The following is an 18,501-nucleotide window of genomic DNA, read 5'->3' on the forward strand; positions in this document are numbered from 1 at the left end:
TATTTAAGGGCTAAAAAAGGTGTATTTTGCATTACGTTTCCATTTTAAGGCTTGTAAAAATGTCTCTGAATGTAACAACTAGACTCCAAGTACACAAGTGAAGAACTACAAACTCCGAGAAACAATAATGCCAGAATTGCGGGATTGGTAAACTGGAAGTCCATGACCTTGTTTAGCAGTTCCACTGCAAACACTAAGACATTATAATCCAAAAAAAAAATGCAATAGAAAACAGAAAGCTCTGAAAGGTTTGAAGAATATGACCCAATAAGAATATAAAGCTCCTGAACAGCCTGAATTCAAGTTTTCTGCACTCCTAGAGACTCCACGTACACAACAAAATGTTTTTAAGGGCTAAAAAGGGGGGTATTTTTCATTATGTTTTATTTTAAGGCTTGTAAAAATGTCTCTGGACGTAAGTAGCAACTATTCACGTTGTAAGGCAGGTCAAAGGGGGGACATCTTGGTCTCCTCGTACAGGAGACAGCGCCCTCTGCTGGCAGACTGTGCATCGAGCGGGGAGGAGCCGCAGCTTTACAGAACCTCCTCGGTCCCAGAGAAGTCAAAACACTCCCGGCAGGCAGACGTTTCGTGACAGCGGGGTGAGGACGGTCTTCTCGGCGCGCAGCATCACTGTCATCACGGAGCTAGAACCGGCAGGTCCAGTCCGGTCGTTGCTGACGCTTAAACCAGAGGAGGGAGGAACGCGCTGCCTCTGGATCTACTCCGCAACGCATCTACGCAGACAGAGACGAAGAGGCTGAGGAAGAAGAAGAAGAAGAAGAGGAAGAAGCTCCCGCTGCAGTGATTACCAAGATGCCGTTTTCCGTTAACGGCAGCCTTTTGGCGCTCGCGCTGCTGCTGCTGCTGTGGCGCGCGGAGGAGCTCGCGGAAGCGTGCAGCTGCGCTCCGGTGCATCCGCAACAGGCGTTCTGCAACGCCGACGTAGGTGAGTGCTGCTCTGTTGTTGTTGTTGTTGTTGTTTACGTCCAACCGGCCCGTGTTGCACCAGGCTGCCCTGCCGCTGCCAGGAGCCGCCGAGGCGGACTGAAAGGCTGCCCGTGGCCGGTGGAAACCGCTGGAAAGCCTGACGCCGAAGGGGGGGTGGGTGGGGTGGGGGGGAGTCGAGGCCACGGCTCAGACAGTTTCCATTCAGGCTGCACACTTGCATTCCTACGCAGATCTAATTGTTTTCCTGTCATTTTGCCAATAATTTTTTTTTTAAATGCAAAACTCTTATCAATGTTTTTTGGGGAGCACGAGCGTGCAATGTGAGATAATATCTAAAGGAAATAAAGACCAGAACAAATGTCCAAGAAAAGATGCCATAATAATAATAACGATTCTAACATAAACAGCAATCTAAGCCAGTGGCGTTGCAAGATGTGAAACTATGCAGGGGGGCCAGGGCCGGATTTCGGAGGGTATTTGTGGCCCCTGGGCTCGGCTTTGCTGTCCTGCCCTGCCCATGGACTCCTACAGTGTCCAGATCATGTGCAGCCAATTTACCAGACTTAAGTTTTCTAATTTCAACAGATTGAACATTACTCACACCATCTCCTCATTAAAATAAACCTTTCCCAAAAATGACCGATGTATTTTGTCTGCTATTAAAGGTTCCCTATGAACACATAATCAAAGAGAACATTTACTGCAGTGGTCCGGACTTTGATTTCGACGTGATCCTAAAATCAAAAAATAGAAATGCACAGCCCATTTGATTGCAGAGAACATCACTACTGAAAAGTGAAATGCCACATTCGTTCATACAGAATTTATAGTCTAGTTTCGTGTGTTCTTCATTACAAAATTTATCTTTTTTTGTTTTGTTTGCTTACTTTAGCCAAAGCCATAGTTTGCAGGCAGGTTACAAAGGACTCAAATTATTTAATTGTTCAAAGGTACAAGTCTGAAGAAGGCTGCAAAAAAATTGCAATGCATTCTTTATCATCACAGTCTCACAGAGACAACAACCTTGTGAATCCTCTATATGACGGGGCTAATTGGGTAGGGTTGCTAGACAGCTAACACAAGGTAAGTTTATATATATATACATAGCCAAAATGACACCATACCCACACTTAACCGCAGTGGTGACAGCATTATGATCCGGTGCAACTGGGGGCTTTTCAAAAGGTGGATGAAATCGTTAGCAGGTCCAAAAGTCAGTCAGTTTTGCCTTCAAGTTAATGAATGAAAGAAAAGTATTGAGAGAGATTTCAGATTCTGGTATCACAACCTACCTCCAAATCAACAAAGAAATGATTTCCCTAGAGGAAAATTAAGATTTATGAACAGAGTCCAGAACTAAAACGGTCAGCAATCTCTGGAGGAGTATTACAGCGTCATGATGTGGAGTGCTGATAGACTCCCACCAAAGACAAAATTAAATCTTAAACTGGTTTAAGGACGTTTTTGTATCCTATCACTTTTTTAGAGGCGCATACTTGCACTTTTGAGACCCAGAAGCTGTATATGCAAGGTTTCTTAAATGTTCTGAGCTGTTATGGCGCTTCTTTAAAAAAAAAAAAAAAATACCAAGTTTCTCAATGCAGTCTGAGCTGCACCAACCGTACCGAGGATAGTTCTTTGATCTTTCCTTATTCCTTTACATTTTCCTTGTATGCATGCAGACTACTTCTGCATCTTTTAAAGCGGATCATTTGAAGTATGTAACCCTAGTAAAAAAAGATGTATGCTTTATGTGCATTTGCACTCAAATGCTGCTCCGTTGGTGTTATTCTTTCCCCCTCTGGTTTTATTTTCTCCTCTGTGCTTATGTGCACTATCTTGGTCTGATATAACAGAAGAAAATCCGGCCCCATCATTGTACTCTCCTCTAAAGCTCCAGGGTGAAGCGTGGGTTTTGCGGTGCAACGTGGCACCAAAAAAGTAGACGGGGACATGGGGACGCGGAGAGAGCATGAATGCTGGGTAAAATTCAACCGCAGAATATGTTAACACCACAAGATTTTTCTCATTTAGAAAAAAACCAAAAATCTAAAATCCCACTCCTGTGCATTTTCCTCCTTGCACTGGGTGGTGCTTGGGAGGAATTGCAGGAATGTTTCTGGGGTTTTCCCAACTTTTTAGCTCCGGTGTTGCACGGGGACAACACACCCGTGCACGGGCTCTCACAAACCAAACAGACAACTGAAGGCCTGTCCGTCCGTGCAATGCATGCACATGCCATGCTCCCACTCACCAGCAATGAAAGAAATCTGGCTGTCAGTCCAGAGAGGGGAAAAACAGGCAATAAAAAGATGGCAGTGGAAGTTAAAGTATGCATGGTATCCTCAGGAAAGTCGGAAAACTGAATTACTGTGGCTCCAGCTTTTCTTTTTCTTTTCTTTTTTTTTTTGCTTTTTGACTAAACCAGTGCACACATGCCCTTACAAGAAGTACGTCTGCCTCTGTCTTGGTGTGATTTTCACAAAACGAAGGCTCTATTTTCAGGCGTGACTCAATCGCCGGCCGGGTTGGTGGTAGCTCCAGAGACAGGATGTCTAGCATGAGAGGTGTATAGGTGTGCTTGTGTTGTTTTCAAGGGCGTGTGAGTCAGGAAAACCTTTTTTTTTTTTTAAGGGTCATGCAGACCACCAAACCACAAAAATTCCCAGTTTCATTGGTGGCTCGTTATTTTTTTTTTTCGACAAATTAGAGGGTGAAGCTGCAGCAGAAAAGACGCGCACTGTGCCCATCAGAAGCACCCACATAATGCGTAACAGAGGAATAGGTGAGGGCAGGGCTGTGGTTGAGGGGGTTTTAGATTATTCTGCATGTAAAGAGGAAAATTTTGGAGAAATGTGCACAAATGCAACAATAGCTGGGATCTATTTTAGTTAAATCAGGCCCCGTTCTGGTGGGCTGACTCAATGAGTGTGTGTATCATCTTCTGTTTGCAGGCAAAGCGATGCTCCAGGTCAGACCACAAGCTGTGAAGAGTCCCGTCGTGTCATTGCCCCACCCCACCATCCCTCATGCAATATACAAAGAGAGATGCAAACATCCTCCTTTTGAATAAATCACTTTGCCACAGAGGGAACTTCCCCCCCACTGACCTACCCAGTCAGACTGTCTGTAGGATGGTTTATTGTCTGGAAGCACAGAGTCACCCAGCTGTCTGCAGAGAAGTGGACAAAGAAAGCAAGAGAGTAATTTCAGTGATCGAAGATTTATTTCTTCCCTCCTTCACTGCAAAAACAGAACTAAAAATAAGATAAAAGTTTCTTGAAATGAGTGTATTTGTACTTTATTTGAGCAGGTAAATAAGATAATCTGCCAATGGAATAAGATTGTTGCACTTAAAATAGGAAGAACTCATCTCCATCAACTTATTTCAAGTGCATTATATCTAATTATCTTATTTTAGGGGTAAAAATACTCCTTCCATTGGCAGATAATCTTATTTACCTGCTCAAATCAAGGACAAATACACTAATTTCAAGAAATTTTAACTTATTTTTAGTTCTGTTTTTGCAGTGTTCCAAGTTATTTCAGTCATTGAGAGGAGAAAAATGAAGCTACAACTCTCCTAATCAATTAAAATGCAGGAAGTCGTCAATGTTCTGGGACAGTATAAAATACCTTCCAGTTCTGCATGAACCAAGTAAGCTAGTCCACCTGTTCCCAGAACCACCTACTCTCCACTAACTGTTCACATATAAAAGCAATAGACAACATATTCATGATAAATACTGACAGATAACTTAGATTTTTTTTTTTATATCTGACGGTTGTGCACATGTCCCTGTAATAATGCCGCCCTGGGCAACTGCCCATAAATAAGCTATTTCAAACCCACGTCTTCTACAATTGTGTATCGGTTCATTTCTCTTGGTAGCTAGCGTGTATTTTGATGTAACGTGGAGATAACTGAAAAGTGTGCAAAATTATCTTAACATACTGTTCAAATTTTAATGCCAGAAAGACATCAACTGATTAAAAACTGAGATAATTTGCAGTTAACATGTGAAAAAAGAATTGCCCCTAAACCTAAAAACGCATTGTGGTGATAACTGAAATTTACTGCAATTTACTGTGATTTTTCGAGCCGTATGCAATTGAAATTTCGTTCTGTACGCACTTTGTGCATACAAAATGACAATAAAGAAGTCTAAGTCTAACTTTCAGGTCTCTGTGGAGGAACGTTGACCCACTCTTCATTGCAGATTTGTTTTAATTCAGCTACATTTGAAGGTTCTCCATCACGAACGCCATGCCGTAGGACCTAGATAAGGTCTAAATCAAGGCTTTGACTAGGCCACACCAAAACCTGTTTATTATTTAGCTGTTCATGCGTGGACAGATGGGCTAAAGATCATAAACTGATGGCCGGTTTTTAATGTTTTTATGCCTGAGAGCAAAATTTATGGTTTAATCTTTTAAAGACAGTTATTTATAAACTAAAGAAGTAAAGCGGCGCCAGACCATCGCCATCATGTTTGACTCTTTTCTCTAAATGCTGTGGTCATTTGTACCTCATGTATCTGGGCACAGACCTTTCAAAAGGTACCGTTTGTGTTCGGTGTGACAAAGTCCTGACAGATAGATCCAGACCTTTCACCCTTTTATACAGAAGTCGCCTGAAGAGCAGTCTGGGTTTTCTTTGATGGCCTCTATCTACTCAAGTTCAGAAGCCCCGCATGTCTGGAGCCGATGAAATCACACCATTGAAGACCTTGAGATAATTTGGCGGCCACTTGAAAGTGAAAAAAAAAGAAGTGGACAGACACTGAACTGCGTGGGGGTGCATATAGGATGTGGTCTGTGTGTTCATGTGGGGTTTGCATGGCAAGCCTTGCATATTCCAAACGATACATATGTAAAAGTCATTAGGCGTCATTTCAATTGGCAGAGTCAAGTCGAAGCTCAATTGAAATGTGGGTTAGTGGTTTATGGAATGGGGGGGTTGGTTGTTCCACTTATTGGACGATTTGAAGATTAACCTGTGTCCAAACTCAACTGCCTCATGTCAATCCTTTTTTTTAATCTTTAGATCTCACTGTGTGCTCTGTCTCCTTTGCAGCATACTAGTCAGACAGCACAGAGCGATCCATCCTGGCCTTATTTGAAACGAGCATGTCTGCAGTACAGAGGGGGTCAGATCAGTTCCCACAGTAGTGCTCATTAACGAGTAACCGCAGTTTTCCTCCCAGCAGCATTCTGCTACTGACTTATACATAAACGGTACATATTTGGTCATTAGGTTGCGGCTCAAAATGAGGCGAGGAAGTGAGAGCAGGAAAACTGTGAGGAATGCAGCTGAGCATGCCAGCCAGGTATACTGCAGCGTGACTGTTTATATGTGTACCCTGGCTGCTGCTGCTGCTGCTGCTGTACATTTGCATAAGCTTAAAAATGCAACTAAATAGTATTCGTTTTTTTCTGGGTCTTTTGATTTCTCTGAAGTGGTGATTAATCATATAAAGATTGATACAAAAGTGACCTGTTGACCACATTAGGCCTACCACTTGGAGAAGCAGGTTAGCTACAAGTTCCAGGGCTGTTGTGTTCTACAAGAAGGATATTTCAAGACAATATCTTAATTGCTCGATTGAGTTTATTAGATCAGGGTTGCAGCTAACATCAGAGTAGACAGGTTGCATTGATAAAATATGAATCTGCGTTTGCAAGACCTTCAACCTTTTGGATTGTTTGTGTTTGTGCATGTGTATGTGTGCTAGCTTTTCACCTGGAATTGCAAAGATGTTGATTAATTAAAAGAGTTGTAACCTAGCAGGCACCAGTGTTGTAGGACTCGAGTCCGAGACTCGAACTCGAGTCCGAGTCATTAGCTAAATTTAAAGACTTGTGACTTGACTTGGACTTGAGCACTGATGACTCGAACTTGGACTCGGACTCCTACATTCAGATCATTCTGACTCGGAAAAAGTCCGAGTCAGAAAGTTTATATCATTAGGCTATAATTTTAATATGTCATTAGAATATTATTTGGTGTATGATGTTAACATCTAAATTATTAGTGCAATGGAATGTTACTGCTTCATGTCATACATCACACGTCACGGCATGTTCCTACAACGAACGTTAATTTTCACTGTGACATTGATCAATAGTGACTCGACTCGGACTTGACTTGGATGAGTAGTAAACTGGACTCGGACTCGACTCGGATTTTTTTTAAATGACTTGGACTTGACTCGGACTTGAACACTGGAGACTCGAACCTGGACTCGGACTCGAGGCATAGTGACTTGACTACAACACTGGCAGGCACTCAGTGGCCAAGATCAGCAAGGAGCGGGTAGCCTCGACCCCCAGAGGCCGCAGCAGCTACAGTCAGGCAGAAACCAGGCACCTCCACACAGCAGCCGTTGGACACAGAGAAACTTTGGCAGTGAAGTGAAGGGACAGTCGCCCCCAGGCCAGAGAGGCTCAGGGAGAAACACAGGGTACCAAACCCGGCTGCCACAGCACAGGTCAAGCCCGGCGGCGGCTAGGCACCCGGCATCAGAAGCACCAAGCACAGAGGAGGAGGTCCCAAATGTCCCAAACATAACACGTCCCTACAAAATATGTTGACCAAGGATGGCAAAATTGTTCATAATTTAAAAAGAAAACATACAAATAATACTCATTAAACATATTTTGGTTGTAATCGGAGGCAACCAGACCTTCGTTCAGTTCTTTCTGAAAACGTTTCGACATCTATCCAAGAGTCTTTGTCAATTCTGGTGGCTCGCACTTGAGCAACTAGTAGTTTGTGTGCTGCTGTTTTTATGTTGCCCCCAGAATTGACAAAGACTCCTGAATAGGTGTTGAAACGTTTTCAGAAAGAACCGAGCGAACGTCCGGTTGCTTCCGATTTATTGCTTTTGCGATGACCCAGATAACTGAGAATTTACACAGGCGTGTTTTTTGTTTTTGTTGTCTTTTACGGATGTCTGATTCCTCTCAGAAACGATGTTTTTAATTGAAAGAGCATCATTTTAAATCTCACAGGGTATGAATTATTCTGGGCTTAACTTGCCAGTAAATAAATTAAATCACTAATTACTGTCCAGTATGGAGGTTCTTAACTCCACGGTGCTAAAACCGCTCCAAGCAGGAGGATAAATTGAGCCTAAAGGGGGTGAGAACAGGAGTGTGTGTGTGTGTCTTTATCACCGTGCATGTCTTCTGTTCATGCTCCTTGTAGCCAAACACACACACACACACACACACACTCTTATTGCTCATATTTTCCATTCTGAAATAAATGCTCTAAGCATAGCTGAAGCTTGAAGTCAGACAGCCCATTAAAACACAACACACACACACACACACGGTGAAAAGCACACTCACAGCCCAGTCATTCTCCGGGTTGCAGCCTGAGAAGCAAATTTTTAAATCCTCAAATCTGATCCCATGATTGTTTCCTGCTTCTGATATTCTACAAGCTCGTGTTGTTGTGGTTTGAGTGTGTTTGGGCTCTGTTGTTAGTCTGAATTAAGAATCGGGGGTTTGGGGGATAATTTAGAGGAGGATGTGTTGGTTGCACTACGGTTATAATTAGCTGTGGAGACACATGGTGGTTAACGAGACTCAGACAGGAACCTCAGTCACTATTAAATGTTCATTACAAGTTTAAGGTCTTCACTCAATGTGGGATTTTTTTTTTATCTCAATCTATTGTAAAGCAAATACATACAAAAATTCGTAGCATTATCAGTAGCTATGCTGATGATCGACTTGCATATTTTTCAAGCAATACTTGCAGAATATGTAGCTCCTCTTGCATTTTTGTAATTGGAAACTGGACATTTGAGTCATTCAGAGATAAATATATCTACTTGGATACTCGGATTTGTGGAATTCAGTTAATACTAGACTGCATAATATTTGTTTTGAGCTATTTAGTATGCTGAGATAAAAAACCTCTTCACGTTTTGTCACATTACACAAGCTTCAGTGTAGTTTATTGGGAATTTATGCAACAGACCTAAACACAGTAGTGCATAATTTGTGTAAGGAAAATGATAAAAGAGAGCCAAAAAAACTGCCAAAGTTCTGAAAACACAGCCCCAGTGAATCCATACTTTGTGAAACCAGCTTTATCTGCAGTAATGCTGGCAACTCTTTTGGGCGTATGTTTCTACCAGCTTTTCACATCAAATATTAGCTCTTTCTTGTTTTCAAAATGGCTCCAGTTCGTTCGGATTGTATGGAGAGCATCTTATATTTAGCTTTGTGCATCTTCTCGTCAACTCTGCCCAGCTTCCCTGTCCCTGCTGAGGAAATTTGCTACTCTGTGTTGGTCTATTACAGAGAAATCCTAATAAAAGCCATTACAGTTTGTAGCTGTAAAGCAACTACAAACTGCAAAGTAAAGGTAGGGTGTTGTTTGACTCCTTTGACACATCAGTGTAACATTTTTGATACTGAAATATTTTAACATAGGATTACACATTAATAGGAGGCGTATAAGAGCATTACATAGTTCAGTTATCGAAGTCCGTCGCTAAAAGCAAGATGTCTGGCAGTCCTTTATCAGAGGATTGTAACCGTGAATGATGTATGTGGGCTGCTAGCGGAGATGTCCTTCGTTTGATGCTATCTGGTTCTTTTGCGCTCACAACAGCAGCTGCAGAGTTTGTAGTTTGGGTTATTTGGCTTTCCAAGTAAAGAGTAAATACGTTAACGCACAGATGAAGCTACATTGTTATTTGATGGAACCGTCATTAATAAGAGTGGCGTTACAAACGAATGAGGTGGGTCGAGGTGACTGGACTGTGGGCAAGTTTAGCGCTAACATTTTTTTTGAAATTAATACAATAAAAATTATGTATACATTATCTCTATGTATCAGCAACAGGGTGATGCTGCTTCGACTTTACCTGTGAAAATGTGCAGCGCGTTACTCAATACTGGAGAAAACTGAGTAACGCCCAAGACCCTGCATGGATAAGTGGGTATAAAAAATGGATGGATGACTGGAGGAATAATGCAGTGAAGATAAGAAGGAAGGGTGCTAGGAAGGAATGACATAAGAAAGAAGAACACATGGCAGAAAGAATAGACAAGTAAGAAGAAGTAGCGATACAAATAGGTAAAGAACCAAGGACATGATGGAAAAGGAAGGATAGAGGAACAGATACCAGACGAGAGAATGAACGAGAAGGAAGTAAGGAAATAGGAAAGGAAAAATAGCAGAGAGGACACAAGGGAGAAAGGAAAGACTTAATGAATGACAAGTAAAAAACTTCCGTAGGACGCAAGAGGATAAGAAAGGAAGGAAAGAAAGAAGTTATAAAACAAGAAAAATGGCCCTGTGGGGAAAGGAATAATATGAAGGAGGGAAGAATGGAAGAAATGTCACCACCTGTAGACAATGCAATACAGGCTTGAAATGCAATCCCCCCCCCCCCCCCCCCATACTCCTCTTTTCCCATGCTTACCCAGACCTAAGAAATACTGAAATCAAATTCCACCTTTTGCAGGTATGTGTATGAACCAGTTAAATATCAATATTGCTGAGTTAAATCTTTGGCTCTGACTCTGTGTTCCAGTGATCCGTGCAAAAGTGGTGGGGGAACGAGAGGTAGATTCTGGCAATGACATCTACGGGAACCCCATCAAGAGGATTCAGTATGACGTCAAACAAATTAAGGTCCTACAGATGCCGAGCAAATATTTCTCATAAAACGGTTTGGTGCTTGCCTTATTCAACTCTTAATTTTAACCTTTTTTTATATTTCAGATGTTTAAAGGGCCTAACGAGGACATTGAGGCAGTTTTCACTGCACCAGTTTCTGCAGTGTGTGGCGTTACCCTGGATGCAGCTGGAAAGAAGGAGTACCTGATCTCAGGTTTGTGCACGCAAACCTTTCTTATACAACTATTGTGCTAATGAATACAAAAAGAAATTCAGAGAGACATCTGACGTCCATTCCCATGTCAATCAAACCTGAACTTTAGACTGAATCTGTTTAATTCTGACGTTTATAGAGATAATTTAGCCTTATATAGCCTTATACCATATGTATTTATTTTCTAGATTGCAACTGCTTCAATGTAATAAACAAAAGTTAAGAAGCTTTGTGGAGATGGCATGGAGAGTTTGGAAAGCAACAGGAATCCTCAAAAAGATAACATATGGACATGCAGGTGTGCAAAAACCAGGCAGACAAACACAGGGTAGATAAAGACTAGTGGGCGAGTTGGGGGAGGAAACTGTTTATGTCATTATAGATAATCATATGTTTCTGTCTAAACCCTGTGGAGACTGGTGGGACCTTGTCTGCCGTGGGACAATTTGAGTCTCCGGGACTGGTTAAGCTGCCTACTTTGGAGTATCTCTTGAATCAGTTGAAAAACTGGAAGCAGGACTAATTATCGTTTCTATATTAACACACAGGGTGGCTTTAAAGAGAAATGCCTCACTCAAGAAAGTTATGAACTGCAGCCCTCAGCTCCACGGAGCATAAAATTTAGCCTCCTTCTCCGTTTTACCTGTCTGAAACCACGTTCATCTTTTGCTTTCCGTTTTATTTTTATTTTTTTTTCACAGCAGCTGATTTGCTGAAAGCATTTGATCAAACTTGGCAATATTTAGCATCCAAGAGTGAGATGAAAGTGTAACAATTTTAAAATGGGTTCAGGTGTCATTGAAACTAAAATATATTGTAAATGTCCCTACAAAATTGCTTATTTATTTATTTATTTATTGAAATACAGCTGAAGTACAAAGTAAGACTCATCCTATAATTGAGTTTTTAGATGTATTATTGCCTTGTTTATGATTTTTACTGTAATTGATAATAGTATAATAATGCATTCAGCTCACATAAATAGATTTTAACAAAAAATTTTAGGAAGACAACAAATAATCATCCCTTTCTGGGGTTTTTCCCACTAATAGAGCACATTTTTCCACAAATGAGATTTCTTTTTAAATAAATCATCTGTAATTTGTCCAGAATATTATAGTCCAGGTTTAACTTCTCTAAGTACCAGTTTTGACACAATACTTCATCCAGCTTGGTTCAGTTGCCAAATGTAGCAGGAAAATCCCTTATTTTGTGTAATAAACGTTTCACAGATCACAAAATGTGTTTTAATACATTTCTGTTATCTCACACTGTCTTCCTGTTCTGCAAATGCCTCAGAAGTTCACTAGTGAGTTGGAGAATAAACATCATGGAGACCAAGGAGCACAGTGAAAAGCCTAAGGATGAAGATTTGTAATCTTTACCCTTATAGGGCTTTGTTCAGTTGATCATCTGAGAACGGAAAGAGTAGCTATGGCACATCTGTAAACCTATAGCTGTTCACCTAAACTGTCAAGTCAAACAAGTTGTTGCAATAGTCATTAGTTCTGCACTTTACAAACCTGGTATTTATAGAAAAGTGGCAAAAAGAGAGCATCTGTTGAAACAGAGCCATAAAATAATCCAGTTAAAAATGTGTAACAAGCTAAAGGAAGAAAAACGTGTGGTAGAAAGTGATCTGGAAATCTAAAACTGAATTTTCTGGCCTATTCTGTGGCAGAAACTAACGAGCTCCTCACCCTGAACATGCTTCTCCTACGGTGAGACATGGTAGTGGCAGCATCGTTCTGTGACTGTCTTTTCTTTCAGCAAAGACCAAAAGGCTGGTCAGATGTGGTCACATCATGGATAGAGCTAAATATAGGGTAATTGCAGAAGAAAAGCTTTTAAGAGGCTGCAGATGACTCTAAACTGGGGAGTTGGTTCACCTATCAACGGGAAAACCACAAACATACGGTCAGTTATAATCAAATGGTTTAGATAAAAGCAGATGTGTTAGAATGGCCCAGTCAAGGTACAGACCTTAATTCAATTGCAAACTGTGGCATGTTTGAAGTAGGTTTGAGTTATAAAATAGTATACCAAGCTTTGCACATCATACAGAGTATAGTTCAATTCAACTGTTTTATAAAGAAAAGAAAGCAAATGAAAAATATGGTTATTTACCTAAACTGGTAAGCAGAGAAAGGAGATTATTCATCAGAGAAGCAGCCAAGAGACCAATGCTAACTCTGGGGGAGCTGTAGAGAAATGCAGAGAAAGATGGAGCTACAAAGCATTGACTCAGGTTGGATGAATGCAAAGACAACTTTACAGAGTTTTACTTGCAAAAAAAAAAAAAAAAGCCCATGTGTCATTTTCCTTCCTTTTTTCCGTTATGCTCTACTTATGTGTTAGGCCAGACGCTGAAAATACATGAAGTTTGTTGGTATAATGCGACAAAATGTGAGACAGTTCTAAAAAACATTAATACTTTGCGCCACACTGTTACGTTTTCACGTTTTAGAGAGGTGTGTGTTGCGATCTGAAGGAACAGGACCATTTGAATGAGACGACAGGCCAAGCAGAGGAGAGTCAGAAGATTATGAGGTCATTGGTTCTCTGGTTTCTCCATCACAGACAGAGATGCACCCGCAATCATTCGCCCTCCCTCTAATTACACGGAGTTGTAAGAGGAGGAACTGCTGAAGCCAGCGTTTCCTTTCGCAGTCTTAAGCGGCGGCAAAGAAAGTCAGTTTTCTGCTGAGTTGGGCATCTTTGAAAAGTTATTCATCTTCCCTTTTAGGCTGAGGGGTCAAAAGTTGGAACGTTTGCAGTGAAATGTGAGTCAGTCTTGTCAGCAGGGACACAAAAAGACTTCGACGTGTCGAGAGGCGCTTCGCAGACAGATAGTGGTGAGGAGGAAGGGACCCACATCTCAGCAGAGCTGTAAACTCTGCTCGACAAATCTTGTTTTGTCTAGTGCCACTTGTGTGGGTGGCACAGACGCTGGCACGTTCATTTATGTAAATGCCTGCAGGCATCAGTCTGGAAAGCAACATCTTTTATCTGGTGTACCAACAAATCTGTTATCTGTCTTCCTTCCAGTGGGAACATCGAGAACTTGTTTTTTTTTTTGCTTAAACTTGTTTCGTCTGAGATGTTCTCACACATCTGTTGTTTTGGTGCTCCACGCCACAATTCGATCTTTTCCAGGCAAGGCAGAGGCAGGCGGACGCATGCACGTGACCCTATGTGATTACATCATGCTCTGGGACTCCTTGAGCGCCACCCAGAAAAAGAGCCTCAGCCAGCGCTACCAGATGGGCTGTGACTGCAAGGTAAGGCAGCAGAGGACCATCTGTGTCTGTTTAACTCCCAGCATGGCCAAACAAAACAACAGCAGATATTCAGACACAACCAGGCAGAGTGGAAACAGGACATGTACCACAACAACGTTGGATTTTCAAAGTTAGAACTGATAACTGTCGGTGTTTTGGTTTTTAATTCTATATTAATAGATTTGGTAAAAATTGGGATTTATTGATTTCCCTTTGTGGCAGGTTGGGTCAGCAGTTCCCTTCAGAGACGTTATGTGAAGATCAGTGTAGTCTCTGCTGACCTCATAAGTTCGTAAAATGCTTTTGACACGAAACACTCCGGTAACTCACGATATTTGTTAAACGTTGCAACTTTTCAATTCAAAAAGAGCAATGCAATTCAAGTGTTTTCCGTTAGTTCTGATGAACAGAGCTTACAGATGATGAAAACCCAAAACTGCATTTCTTAGAAAATTAGAATTACATAGGAGCAATGGTAAAAAAAAAAAAAAAAAAAAGATTGAATGCAAAAAATATTTTTTTTTTGTCTCCACAATCATGAGGAAGACTGCTGGTTTGTCTATTACACAGTCATCAGCAACCTCTACCAGAAAGTTAAGCTTCTAAAGGTCATTACTAAGTTAGTTCGCTGCTTGCAGAGTAAACATTAATGGAAAGTTGGGAAGAAGGAAAAACTGTGGTAGGAACTGGTGTACAAGCAACAAAAATAACTGCAGCCCTGAGATGATCGTCAATAGTTTGGTAGGGTTTATGCCAACTCTGCTTAAACCTTGAAAAGTATTGAATTTGATTAGAGGGTTTCTTCCAGTTCTACTGTGGAAAAAAATTAAAATAAAGTCTGGAGAAACATGCATTTGCAGACTCTAGCATTCGTTTCATTCTATAAAAGTTATATCAGTCTATCCCTAACGCCCTCTTCTTAATAGCCTGTTGTTTTTGACAGTTTAAACTGCTCTTGACACCCACACCAGTTGTATATTTTTAGTGACTGAGGTGCTAGAGCCAACAGATTATGGTGGGGACCTTGTAATGACGTAAAGAAACTAAAAGAGTCAGTAAAATCTTTGACTTTCCACTATATTCAAATTCATATCAGAACAGAGTGCACAGGGACTTTGTTTTGTGTGTTTCTTCAGATCGTGCGCTGTCCCTCTCTTCCCTGTGAGATCTCAGCCCCAGAGGAGTGTCTGTGGACTGATCTGATGATCGAGAAGCAGGTGCACGGACGCCAGGCCAATCACTACGCCTGCGTCAAGAGGGCGGACGGCTCCTGCTCTTGGTATCGTGGCGTCGCGCCACCCAAGAAGGAGTTCCTAGATGCAGAGGACCCTTAAGTCGACAATCTGATAAAGATGAACGGAAACAAGGCTATTGAAATACGATAACTAACAATAGGCTATTTAAAAATGTAGAGCTATCGTGATAGAAATTAGCTGCTGTTCTGAAAATAACTTTTAGCCTCTTGTTGATGTGACCACTTTTCATGCTAAAGTTTCCCATGATTGCGCAACGCAGAAGTGGCTCAAATGTTGTCCACAGGGGCGGCATGTTTGTAAAGCACCATGAAATGGCACCATGAGATGTAGGCTGTGTTGGAAATGTTCACTCACTCATTATATCAAGTTCATTATATAGTGGAAGAACTGTTTTTGCATTTCAAACTTAAGTATTTTAAGTAATTTATCCCACGAATAAACACCAGCAAGATAATGCAGCCCAAATATGAGGTGATAGCATTGTTTTACTGTTTTGGACTGAAAACAAATGGGAATTAACATCATCTCAATTTGTTACCAAATAAGTTTTTATACAGAAATCTGATTAATCCTTTTTAATTTGTGCATTGACTTGCAAGCGAAGACTGCAGCAATAACTACATCACATTTTCAATATACAGACATTCTTAATATTACCTATTAAAGCCTTCCAGTATCTCATTTTAGGGTTTAACTCTGTATGGACATATTTTAACATATTTTATGTTACAGTTTGCAATGTATCTTTAGCATATTGCTTAGACTTGACAACTTATATTTCAAGTATAGTTTGAGTAGCTACCCATTTTTTTTTTTTTTTTTTTTAGAATATCCAAATCCGAATATCCCAATAGTTAGCATTGACATTAGCAAAACGTGCCAATGACAATTAGGATAATAGATACGTTGAATGACTTTATTAACTCATCTTTCAAGTAAATAAATAAAAAAATAAACGTTTTGGTTTTCCTAAAAAGCATCACAACCAAAGTTGTTTTATACGCTTCAAGAAACAGTTGTTCTGCCAAGTTAGTATTTAGCATGCTGATACTACTAGCAAGATAAGAGAAGATAACTAACTTAATAGCCAATAATTTGGTATTAGCGTTGACTTATTTAAGTTATTGAATAGAATTATTACTTTCCAAAAAAGCAACATAATCAAACTTAATAGTTTTGTTTTATACAATTCAAGCTATAGCTGTTATTAACATTTGCAGTTAGCATCCTGACGTTAGCAGTTATCACTTAGCTAACGTAATAGGTAAAGGCTTAACATTAGCTTTAACTCGTCATGCAGCATCTTAAATGAAAACTTTATGACTGTCCTAGAAGTTAACCTAATCAAAGCTTACAATGCTGTTTTTTTTTTTTTTACACATAGATTTAACTTCTGCTAACATTAGCGATTTCTATGCTAATTTCATAGTTAGCATATTCTGTTGGCTAAAACCATAGTGGATTATAACCTCTGTAGATCACTGGGGCATACATTCCCTGTATTCTGCTTCTTCTTTTTTTTTTTTTTTAAATGTCTGAATAGTGGACTTTAGAATGAAGGAGTGGACAATTTGAACATAACTATAGACTGGTGGAGTGATGGTGCAACTTCCTCCTGAGGCTGGCGTTAGGAGGTAATAATTTTCTCTGAGCTGGAGCTTTCCCTGTCCAAAAAGTAGCTCTGTGTCAGAGCAGCAGCGCCCCGTCAATCATTCTCTGCTCCCTCAGACGACCATTTAATCTCCATCTTGTTTCTACTTTTATTACCTCATTCTCTATTTTATTCCAAAGCAAATTTCAAGTTGCCTTTCTTTCTTTAACACCTAAATATGTCTTACTTACACTTCTCTCATCCCTCCCCCCCTTATTTACTGGTGACGTTAGACGCCCACAACATGCTTCCTTTAAATTAATCACGTAGCTGATGATCACCCATTTAAAGCCAACTTGTCTTCACTACTCTGTAGTGAAAACAAAAATACTGTAGGCCTATACTTTTTTTTTCTATCTTTAATGTTATGTTATGTAGCTGTACAGTACCTATGCATATACTTTTGTTGTTACTTGATAATTATTTACTGCATTAGAACTAGATTTGCACTTTTTTGAGGATGAATTCCAGTAAGGACAAGAGCCTGATCATGCTAATGCGACATTTACTGTCACGTTGCCAACTGCCAAATCCACCTCTGGTGCAGATTTTGTCTGGTGATAGAAGAACACACGCAGATCTTTGTTATATTTGTCATACCACAAAATAAAATAACACAATGAAACAGTAGACGTGTGAAAGTCCTTAGTATTGGGAAACATTTGGTGAGACTTAATGTGTGAAAGAGGGATTGAGATGAGCTCGCGAGAATATATTTCAGTGTCTTGTTATCTGTTGATTGTAAATGCAAGCAGCAGTTTAATATTCTTTATATGCTTAATGTCAGCTCTGACTTGTCTTTCAAGTTATTATTGAATAAAAGCTTTATCGCTGTCCTAGAAAGCAACCTAATCAAAGTTTACAGTGCTGTTTTATACACCTCAAGCTACAGTAACTAAAATATATATATATGATGAAGTATTAGAGGCATAATTTAAAAGTAAACTCTTTCCAATTTCATTTACTTTGTGTTTTTCAGTGTTATAAAAGCCGTCATGATTTTTGTGTGTCTGTCCAAAAATGTTTTTAGCTGTCTTTGATCAGAGGGACCTCTTGCGCTGGAGTAACGCACGAGTGAGGTTAACGCGTCCTTTAAGGGGAAGTGTAGAGAAACGAGAAATGGGTATACATTGTTTTATTAGAGAACTTTGCATGTTTTTGATGCTTTGTGTAAGTCCAGGCAAAGGACAGAATATTCAGTATTATCAAATAAAAAACACAAATTTGAAAGAGTATCTTCTCTTTGTCTGTGGGGTTTTTATTATGCTGTTTTCACTAGAATTGAAGAACTGCAGCTGTGGAGCGTGGTTGCTCTTTTCTCCAAACTTTGGAATGTCGAGATTAAAGTCGCCACGATAAATCAACTTTATTCTCGAAATGGCGAGTTTAATGTCGACAGGGCGACTTTAAATTCGACACGTCGAGATTAATCTCGTCATGGCAAAAATATTTTTTCTCTTCGTGGCCCTAATACTCCGTTGTACAAATGTACGACAGAGTAT

At 40.3% G+C, this 18,501-nt stretch overlaps 1 protein-coding gene across 1 annotated transcript; it reads left to right on the forward strand.

The window, feature by feature from the left end:
- Positions 1 to 518: 518 nt before the first annotated feature.
- Positions 519 to 18,234, forward strand: timp2a (TIMP metallopeptidase inhibitor 2a). Its single transcript, XM_012865366.3, has 5 exons — positions 519 to 949; positions 10,512 to 10,612; positions 10,703 to 10,811; positions 13,968 to 14,092; positions 15,229 to 18,234. Exons 1-5 carry the CDS (start codon positions 817 to 819, stop codon positions 15,424 to 15,426), a joined length of 666 nt encoding a protein of 221 aa, XP_012720820.1. The 5' UTR covers positions 519 to 816; the 3' UTR covers positions 15,427 to 18,234.
- The last annotated feature ends 267 nt before the right edge of the window (positions 18,235 to 18,501 follow it).

The sequence above is a fragment of the Fundulus heteroclitus genome, chromosome 10 (genome assembly GCF_011125445.2).
Source record: "Fundulus heteroclitus isolate FHET01 chromosome 10, MU-UCD_Fhet_4.1, whole genome shotgun sequence".
Classification (NCBI taxonomy): domain Eukaryota; kingdom Metazoa; phylum Chordata; class Actinopteri; order Cyprinodontiformes; family Fundulidae; genus Fundulus; species Fundulus heteroclitus.

What these genes read in the sequence shown, in the direction of transcription:
- timp2a (XM_012865366.3), top strand. Translation starts at nt 817, where the DNA reads ATGCCGTTTTCCGTTAACGGCAGCCTTTTGGCGCTCGCGCTGCTGCTG. An exon ending in GTTCTGCAACGCCGACGTAG is followed by an intron (nt 950 to 10,511) that starts GTGAGTGCTGCT and finishes TCTGTGTTCCAG; the next exon opens with TGATCCGTGCAAAAGTGGTG. An exon ending in GAAGGAGTACCTGATCTCAG is followed by an intron (nt 10,812 to 13,967) that starts GTTTGTGCACGC and finishes GATCTTTTCCAG; the next exon opens with GCAAGGCAGAGGCAGGCGGA.